We start from the raw sequence: 10,000 nt of genomic DNA, 5'->3' as shown, positions 1-10,000 counted from the left end.
CCCTCTCTCTCTATCTTCTACTCCCCCTCTCTCATTTCCCCCTCCCTCTCTTTTCTCCTTCTCTCTTTCTCTTTTTCTCTCTTTTCTTCTCCACCTCCCTCTATCTCTCCTTTTCGATATTCCCCCCTCCCCCCCCTCCACCTTCCACCTCCTTCTCTCTCTTTTCATCCTCTTGCATATCTCTTACTCTCTCAGCTGCTCTGTCATCTAACTGATTTGTCCCAACTGAGCACCTGTACAAATGTACATCCACGATAACTAGTGTGAACTGTTTGATCCACTTTGGATCTGGATCAAGAACTGTACCACCGCAGCTCAATCTAAACTCACGCAAAATCCTGGTCTTGAAGACCCAACTCTTCAGAGAGCACCTCCTTTCCTAACTTGCACTTCCTCTCCCTTCCTCTACCTCTTCCTATCCTTCCTCTAATGCCATCTCCTCTAACTAGTACTTAACTCGCACTTACAGTAGTTAGATTCCTGCACTTTTGAATTCTTTATGTAAAGTAGTATTTATGGTTACACTAGGTCTCTATTGCTCGTAGCTTGATTGTTCTCTCCTTTGTACGTCGCTTTGGATAAAAGTGTCTGCTAAATGACTAAATGAAATGTAAATGTAATGTAATGTCTTCTCCCTAGCTGGGAAGACCTGATCATCGGAGCTCCATTCTACTTCGATCGCAAGGAGGAAAAGGGTGGAGCTGTGTACGTCTTCATGAACGAGAACGGAAGCTTCCAGAAAAAAGCCAGCATAGCACTACATGGCATCACCGGCTCGGCATTCGGCATGGCCGTGGCCGGCATCGGGGATGTCAATCAAGATGGCTTCCAGGGTATGGGGCGAACACACAAATAAAAAAACAAATAAACGGCAAACACTCTGATTTTGTTTATATAATCAACTATCAACAGGTGGTCATAATGTCAGTTATGTTTTTAATTTAATAATCATTTAAAATGATTTAATATGGATTATTATATTAATTAAGTTATAATGAATATTCCTTCATTTGTTTGTGGTTTAAAAATTCTCACCACAGTCTCTGCTAATATGTAAATCCAGACTCCAAACAATTTTCTGATGTCTTCTTAGACTTTGCTGTGGGGGCGCCCTTTGAAGGATCTGGAAAGGTCTACATATGGATGGGGAGTATGAAGGGAATCTCCTCCGAGCCTAGCCAGGTAATACTTCCGCTCTGCAGCAAGCTGAGGGGATGTGTTAGGTGCACGGCCAGGTTTTGTCTTACTCTGTGGATGTATTCTACCAGTTTGGATGTTTATATTATAATTATATTATATATGTGTTATATGGGACGACACTGTATGCTTTGATATTTCATACTTTGTTATGGAAGGTGATCATTTTGAAACTTCACTCAGTGTTAAATGTTGTTTTTTTTTATTATTAAATCATACTGTCGATAGACATAGACTCATAGACATCATAATTTACTTAACAGAATTTTGTAATTTTCAAAAATGTACTTCCTCAACCACTTCAGCGCCTATGCAATCTGTTTCTAGTTGGTTATCTACTGGTGTAAATCAGTCAACTTCAATTAGTTTGCAGTTATTTCTGCAATTGGTTTCCCTTCTCAAGACTCTGTCTCCCCCTGCAGGTGATTGAGGGGAAGGACGTGGACAGCAAAGGTTTCAGTACATTTGGCTATTCCCTGAGCGGAGGTCTGGACATGGATGAAAACATGTACCCAGATATACTAGTGGGCTCCCTGGATGACCGCATTGCCCTACTGAGGTGACCTTGACCGCATTGACCTGCTGAGGTGACTGATGGAGAGAGAGAAAGAGGGGGAGAGATGGAGAGAGAGAAAGAGAGGGAGAGATGGAGAGAGAGAGAGAGGGAGAGATGGAGAGAAAGAAAGAGAGATGGTGAGAGAGAAATAGAGGGAGAGATGGAGAGAGAGAAAAAGGGGGAGAGATAGAGAGAGAGAGGTGGAGAGTGAGAAAGAGAGATGGAGAGAGAGAAAGAGATGGATAGAGCAGAACGGGAGAGATGGAGAGAGAGAAAGAGGGGGAGGGATGGAGAGAGCAGAGAGGGAGAGCCGTGAGTTAACCATCAATGACCTCATGCCTCATCCCCTTTTTTTGGTATCCTTAGACTACTTACAAAAACACTCACACAAATCCACAGTGCCTCAACTTTGCCAACAGTCAAAATGACTACAGCTGTTGGGTGTTCTTGGATCAGAGTGGTGTATTCCAGAATGTAGGGTTGGTTAGTGTAGGTGTTGAAGTTTTTGTTCGTTAGTTTAATTAGTTTGTTGGGATCCCTGTGGAAGAGCCTGTAGAGTTCTATCTATGTGACTATAATATGCGTAAATGCTGTGTCAGCACAACAGACTGACAAATAGTCCACCAGTAGAGAATGAACCCTGGGTCCTGAGTCATGGCAGGTCAGTAGGTGGCCCATGCAGTCTACTAACGCTGAGTCATGTTTTTCCAGGGCACGGCCAGTGATCCATCTGTCCACAGACTTCTCTGTCGAGCCAAAGATTGTTGACCCCAGCCAGTGTGGAGACCCTTGGTGAGATATGTCTTTCTGCTCTTCTTTAAGCAATAACATGTACACTGTCAGTGTAGTTTCACACGGACACACATACACACACACACCACACGCATACACACTCCTGGTATAGATGACATCCAATGTTGTACGTCTTCGTAAATAACCAACAATAAATGTAAGCCAGGGGAAATGTCATGTCTTGTCATGTTTAAACTACTCAATAACAATAGGCGGTGTTTGTTTGTGTGACATGTGCTCATTGTTAGGCTTTCAGTAGTGAAGGACCCACTAGCAGATAACACAGCTCAAGGTTCAGAGTTAGATTTAATAAAGTTCTCAGGCAACAATCCAAGGGCAAAAGACAGTCTCGTAGTCAACAGGCAGGAAAAGGTCAAAAATCCAGTAGTCAAACAGAGTCCAAGGCAGAAGTATCCAAAACACCAAATCCAAAAAGGGTCAGGTCAAAAATCAGGCAAAGGTCAAAATCACAGGCAGACATAGTATAGATAGACTTACTAATCGCTGGAAAGGCTCAGGTATTAATCTGGCAAGATCTGGCAGAGATGGGTAGGCTCACGATCTGGCACGATCTGGCAGAGACGGGTAGGCTTAAATTCCCACAAACCAATCGTAACAAACAGAAATCAGGTGTGCACACAAAATGACGGAAAATCAAACAATGACGGGTGGAATCAGAGACACATGGCATTTCAAAACAAAAACAGAAGGCACATGACATCACCACATGATAAAAAAATGTAAACAAAAGCACATGTTGCCGGAAAAACAAGAACCCAAACCGCAGAGTCACTCACACTCATTTCTAACAAGTATTTCAGAATGATGTCATGGCTGAGTAAACAATCACTCTTCTCCTCTTGTGTTTGCAGCATAAAGGTGGAGATCTGTTTCTCCTTCATCCTCAGCAATGGGAACAAGGACTTCAAGAGGGACATCAGTGAGTGATATGCATTCCATCCTATAGAAATAAACTGTCACTGTCCCCGTGTCCCCATTGGTCCGTGACCTCTCTTTGTCCCGCCCACCAGCTGTGAAGTACACTGTGGAGGCCGACGTCGGCCGGCGGAGCCCGCGGGTTCGTTTTCTCTCCAACCGGCAGGACACCTACACCGGACAGGTGTCCCTCTCCTCGCGCATCTGTGAAGAGCTCGGACTCAGTGTGGACGTGAGACACATCTTCATCTTCATCTTCGTCTTGCCTTTCCTTTCCTGTCTGGTCTTTTATTGTTATTATTTTCATGCAATTTTATTTTTTGTGTGTAGGTAGGGGATGAAATAAGTGATTTGTTTGTTTATTTGTTTCAACAGAAATGTTTTTTTCCCCATTTATGTAGGAGCAAGCAAATCATAAACCTAAAGAACTAAAATCTGCCATAGAACTAAAATGCCATAGAACTTAAATGCCATAGAACTAAAATGACTTAATGTACACCCTGGCATGTAAAGTTGGTTAGACACTAGCCCGGTCATATTTTACTTCACCCCTGCTTCATAAGACTGACATAACCATGTCATGAAAATATTATGGCAGATGTCATAACAGCGTAATGTCACATGTCAGTCAGGACAATGACAGATTACACTGTCACATCACTAGACACTGATTGTTATAACTATTTATGACAGCATATGACCCCTGCCAGGACAAGATTGAGACATGTTTATATTAGTCTTATGAAGCAGGGTTCAAGTATTACACATAATCCCACTAAATCCCAGCTCAAACACGGAAGGTCCACTCCAAAACCAAACTTATTTCCAGTTCCCTAATCTGTGCTACAGGAGCCTGTGGTGGACAAACTTCAGCCAGTGGTGTTCTCCCTGAACGTGTCCCTGCACGAGCAGAAGGCCAAGACCAGACGCACACTGCAGAACCTGGACGCATTCCCCATCCTGAGCAACAAGCAGAGCCTCACTGAGAAGACTGAGGTAGGCCCTAGAACATCTCTTAAAGGTTCCTCACTGAGAAGACTGAGGTAGGCCCTAGAACATCTCTTAAAGGTTCCTCACTGAGAAGACTGAGGTAGGCCCTAGCACATCTCTTAAAGGTTCCTCACTGAGAAGACTGAGGTAGGCCCTAGCACATCTCTTCTAGGTTCCTCACTGAAAAGACTGAGGTAGGCCCTAGAACATCTCTTAAAGGTTCCTCACTGAGAAGACTGAAGTAGGCCCTATAACATCTCTTAAAGGTTCCTCACTGAGAAGACTGAGGTTATCAGGCCGGGATTTTCAGGCACACACGCAAACTGCAGGTTTGATGCAACAGTCAAGTTTATTCACTCCCTGACTGGTTGGGCAGACTAGCTAGCCTGATTCCCCCAGGCTACAAACACAGCAAGGCCATCAAAGTTCACAACCTCACCGGATACATAAACAGTACGTTCCACAATAGAACGGTTAGTCCAAAGGAAGGTAATCCACAAAGGTAATCCACAAAGGTAATCCAGGGAACAAAGTCTATCCACAGGAAAAGTCTTATCCACGTTGTGGTGGCTGCACAGGGTTAGCAACAGTCAAAGGTAATTACAGCTAGCCTATGCTAAGCTAATCGCGAGTGCGTTAGCATTCCACAAACAGGGTTGAGATACCCAAACAAGACTTCTTAAGAGAAGCGAGAAGAAAGAGAACTGTACTCACGAGACTCCATGACCGAGTGAAGAGGGAAGGACACCCAGTGCTTAAGTAGGAAGTAGTAATCACCTCAGGTGTAGCCCAGTGCAGAAGAAAGGTTAGTGTTAGGTGCTCTAGAGTGAGTGTCGCCCTCTAGAGGACTGGCGACCCTTCACAGACGTGACAGGACCCCCCCTCCTAGGGACGACTCCTGACGGCCCAGGGTGAGAGGCCCGAAACCGTTGAATGAGGGATTTGTCCACAATGTTCTTGGCGGGGATCCAGCTGCGCTCCTCCGGCCCATACCCCTTCCAGTCCACCAAGTACTGCGTGGATCTCCCGACCTTGCGTACATCCATAAGCCGGTGAACGGTGTAGGTGAGACCTCCGGCAATGAACTTGGCGGGTGGTGGGGCTGGAAGCTCTGGACATAGGGGGGAGGAGGTGGCTGGGCGTAGTGTGGAGCGATGGAAGACGGGGTGAACCCGCATTGCACGTGGCAGCTCCAAATGGAAGGCCGTCTTGGAAATCCTCCGGAGGATCCGGAACGGTCCGACGTACCGTGGGGCCAATTTTCGGGTCTCCCCTTTCAGGGCCAGGCCCTTTGTGGACAGCCAGACTCGCTGGCCAATCTTCAGGGTTGAACCTGGTCGTCGTCGCCGGTCTGCCTGTTGCCTCATCTGTTCTTGAGACAGGAGCAGGGCCCGACGAGCCTGCTGCCAGCGGTTGCGGAGGCGAGCCACCGAGCTGCGAGCCGCAGGCACATCCCCATTCTCTGGGGAGGAGGGGAACAAGTGAGGGGGGTATCCCCACATGATTTCGAAGGGTGAGGTAGCCGTGGCAGCGCTCCACTGTTGGTTGTGGGCAACCTCGGCCCACAGAAGGTTCTGACTCCACTTGGTGGGGTCTTTGGACGTATAGCACCGGAGGTAGATTTCGAGTGCCTGGTTGACCCGCTCTGTCTGCCCGTTGGACTGGGGGTGGTAGCCCGAGGTCAGGCTGACTGAGGCTCCCAAGTTACCCCAAAAAGCTTTCCAGAAACGTGCCACGAACTGGGGACCTCGGTCACTGACGAGATCTTCTGGGGGTCCGTGGTAGCGCACCACCTCTCTCACCAGAATCTCTGCCGTCTGTTTGGCCGTGGGGAGTTTAGTTAGAGCAATGAAGCGGGCAGCCTTGGAGAAACGATCCACCACCACGAGGATGGCGGTGTTCCCTTGTGACAGGGGCAGCCCCGTAATGAAATCGAGGGAGATGTGGGTCCATGGGCGATGCGGGACCGGAAGGGGTTGTAGGAGTCCTGCAGGCCTGCGGTTGTCTGGTTTGGCCACCATGCACACCGTGCACGCCGCCACATACTCCGTCACGTCCTGACGGTGTTTCGGCCACCAGAATCGTCTCCGGAGTAATTCTAGGGTGCGTCGAACCCCAGGATGGCCGGCCAATTGGGAGGCATGTGCCCACTCTAAGGCCTTCGTGCGACAGGGTGGAGGCACAAACAGAAGGCCCTTAGGAGTCTCCATGGGAGCCGGTGTCGGTCCTTGGGCCCGTCGAATCTCCTCCTCCAGATGACAACGTACGGCTGCCACGACTTTAGAGGAAGGGATGATGGGTTCCAACGCTGCTGGCTCGGCCTCAGATGTATGGAGGCGTGACAGGGCATCGGCCTTCCCGTTCTTGGAACCTGGGCGGTAGGTGACCACGAAGTCGAAACGGCTGAAGAAGAGGGCCCAGCGGGCCTGCCTGGGGTTCAGTCGTTTGGACTCCCCGATGTACTCCAGGTTTTTGTGGTCAGTGTATATGAGGAACGGGTTGGCTGCGCCCTCGAGCCAGTGACGCCATTCCTCTAGCGCTAGTTTGATGGCTAGCAGTTCCCTGTTACCCACGTCGTAGTTTCTCTCCGCCGGGGAGAGAGCTCGGGAGAAGAAGGCACATGGGTGGAGCTTGCCATCCTCTGCTGTACGCTGTGACAGCACGCCCCCTACCCCAGAGTCTGAAGCGTCTACCTCCACCACAAAAGGCAGGGCTGGATCTGGGAGAGTGAGGATCGGTGCTGTGCAGAACCGTTGCTTGAGGTCCTCAAAGGTCTTCTGAGCAGCCTCCGTCCACAACAACCGGCGGGGACCCCCCCGAAGCAGCGCTATGATCGGGGACGCCCGGGCACTATAATTTCGTATGAACCGCCGATAGAAGTTGGCGAACCCCAGGAACCCCTGTACCTGCTTGATGGTGGTGGGTATTGGCCAATCCACGATGGCCTTTACCTTTTCAGAGTCCATAGAGAGACCCTGGGGCCCGACTACGAACCCTAAGAAGGTGGTGGAAGCGGAGTGGAACTCGCACTTTTCCACCTTGCAGAACAGCCTGTTCTGTAGGAGGGCCTTCAGGACGGCTCGGACGTGGCCGACGTGTTCCTGTAGTGACTTGGAGAAGATGAGTATGTCGTCCAAGTACACGAACGCGCACACCTCCAGGAATTCGCGTAGAACGTCATTGATGAGATTCTGAAAGACCGCCGGACTGTTTGACAATCCAAACGGCATCACTAGGTATTCATAGTGTCCGCTGGGTGTGATGAAGGCGGTCTTCCACTCATCTCCGTCTCGAATGCGAACCAGGTGGTAAGCGTTCCTGAGGTCGAGTTTGGTGAAAACTGTGGCACCCTGAAGGCGCTCGAAGGCGGTGGACATGAGGGGCAAAGGGTGCTTGTTTTTCCGGGTGATGTTGTTTAGTCCCCGGTAGTCGATGCACGGCCTCAGTCCGCCGTCCTTTTTCCCAACGAAGAAGAAGGGTGCTGCCGCCGGAGACGTAGAAGGGCGAATTAGCCCGAGGCGCAGCGCATCTATGATGTAGTCCTTCATTGCCTGGCTCTCCGAGACAGAAAGGGAGTAGAGACGCCCCCTAGGGGGAGAGGCTCCAGGCAAGAGGTCGATGGCGCAGTCGTACGGCCGATGAGGAGGGAGAGTGGTGGCCTTCTTCTTGCTGAAGACCTCCTCTAGATCGTGGTAACAAGCCGGGACCATGGACAGGTCTGTTCTTTCTGGCGGAGCCAAGATGTTCACGCTAGGAGAGGCGTCAGCCGACCGAACAGGAGACACAGTGATGGGGAACGAGGTTCTGGAGTGTTCCTCCGCTGTGGTGACGCGGGAAACACAGGGTGTGGTCAGTGTGGGAGCTAGGAGGTGACCCGCCGTGGCGCAAGCGGGACCCCAGTGGAGTAGCGAGCCAACAGCCCACGCAAACTGAGGTTCGTGGACAGCTAGCCAGGGGTAACCCAGCACCACAGGGTCCTGCGGGGTGGTGGTGAGCCAAAAGCGGATGGTCTCTTGGTGGTCATTATGAGAGGACATGATTAGAGGAACCGTCACCCGCTCCAGATGTCCAGAGCCCAAAGGGCGACCATCCAGAGCCTGGACCGCCTGGGGAATGGCCACTGGGGTGGTGGGAATACCCAGCTGTTTAGCCAGGGTGATGTCCATCAGGTTGACTGCCGCGCCGGAGTCCACCAAGGCAGTGAGGGAGACAATGGGATGGTTCTTGCCGATGTGACGGAGGCGTATGGGGATGGAGAGACGGTTGGCAGGTCCAGGGGTCTTAACGCTACCACTCATCAGAGGCCCTGGATCCCTTGACGAGTGCTGTCTTTCCCCTGAAGGTCTGGGCAGAGGTGTACCTGGTGCCCGGAGGACCCACAGTACATGCAGAGACCTCTTTGGAGACGGCGGCTGCGTTCTTCGCGACTCAGCCGGAGGCGGCCGAGCTCCATGGGTTCTTCAGGTGACCGGGTTGGTGCTGGAGTGGTGATGGGTGTGACTGGCCTTGGCAGGAAGGTCGTCATGGGTGCCCGGGTCTCACGGCGGTCCCGGCGACGTTCCTGAATGCGAGCATCGAGGTGGATTGCTAAGGTGATTAGCTCGTCAAGCGACTGTCCCCAGTCACGGTTGACCATCTCATCCTTCACAGCCTCATGTAGCCCGCGGTAAAAGGCTGAACGCAGGGCTTGGTCCTCCCAGCCACTCCGGATTGCCACGGTGCGGAACTCGACGGCGTACTGGGCTACGGACTGGGTCCCCTGGTTGATGGTAAGGACTCGTTGTGCTGCCTGGTCCTCGGTGCGCCCTGTGTCGAACATCAACCCCAGGCGACGCAGAAACAGCTGGCTGTCACTTGCCTCGGGCAGCTGGCAATCCATGACAGCGGTTGCCCACTCCAGGGCTGATCCTGAGAGTCGGGAGATGATGTAGCCCACCCTCGCTGGTTCGGTGGGGAAGAGGCGTGCTTGGTGGAGAAAGATCTGTGCACACTGAAGCATAAAGCCCCGGCAGGCTTTAGGTTCCCCAGAGAACAGTTGGGGGGCAGATAGAGGTATGGTGATGGTGGGAGAAATGGGAGGCAGCGCAGGGGCAGCGTGGGCGCTGGGCCCAGCCCCACTGCTAGGATCTGAGGTTGGTGGATCAGGTGGAGGTCGTGCACACAGCCCCTGAACAGTAGTGTTCAGTTGCTGCATTGCCAGCTCCAAACGACTCAGTCGCGGTGCATGGGCGTGGATGATAGCGCCCAGCTGAATTATAGCATCCTTGATCTCCTGCAGCTCTGCTGCGCCTTGGCTTGACTCGGTCATGCTATCAGGCCGGGATTTTCAGGCACACACGCAAACTGCAGGTTTGATGCAACAGTCAAGTTTATTCACTCCCTGACTGGTTGGGCAGACTAGCTAGCCTGATTCCCCCAGGCTACAAACACAGCAAGGCCATCAAAGTTCACAACCTCACCGGATACATAAACAGTACGTTCCACAATAGAACGGTTAGTCCAAAGGAAGGTAATCCACAAAGGTAATCC

The 10,000-nt window shown here is 51.0% G+C and overlaps 1 protein-coding gene across 2 annotated transcripts in view; it reads left to right on the top strand.

The window, feature by feature from the left end:
• Positions 1-10,000, top strand: part of itga3b (integrin, alpha 3b) — a 51,487-nt gene that overhangs the window by 32,088 nt on the left and 9,399 nt on the right. For both annotated transcript variants that reach the window (XR_004162959.2, XM_031560996.1), the window contains exons 7-13: positions 640-833; positions 1,094-1,182; positions 1,620-1,756; positions 2,465-2,545; positions 3,418-3,485; positions 3,577-3,713; positions 4,331-4,477. Coding sequence is in view for 1 of the 2 variants with exons in the window: in XM_031560996.1 (XP_031416856.1) it covers positions 640-833; positions 1,094-1,182; positions 1,620-1,756; positions 2,465-2,545; positions 3,418-3,485; positions 3,577-3,713; positions 4,331-4,477 (853 nt within the window). In the remaining variant the exon portion in view is untranslated. The remainder of the gene's footprint in view (positions 1-639; positions 834-1,093; positions 1,183-1,619; positions 1,757-2,464; positions 2,546-3,417; positions 3,486-3,576; positions 3,714-4,330; positions 4,478-10,000) is intronic.

The sequence above is a fragment of the Clupea harengus genome, chromosome 23 (assembly GCF_900700415.2).
Source record: "Clupea harengus chromosome 23, Ch_v2.0.2, whole genome shotgun sequence".
In the NCBI taxonomy this organism is placed as follows: domain Eukaryota; kingdom Metazoa; phylum Chordata; class Actinopteri; order Clupeiformes; family Clupeidae; genus Clupea; species Clupea harengus.
The sequence above is the reverse complement of the archived record's forward strand: the minus strand, read 5'-3'. Positions and strand labels throughout refer to the sequence as shown.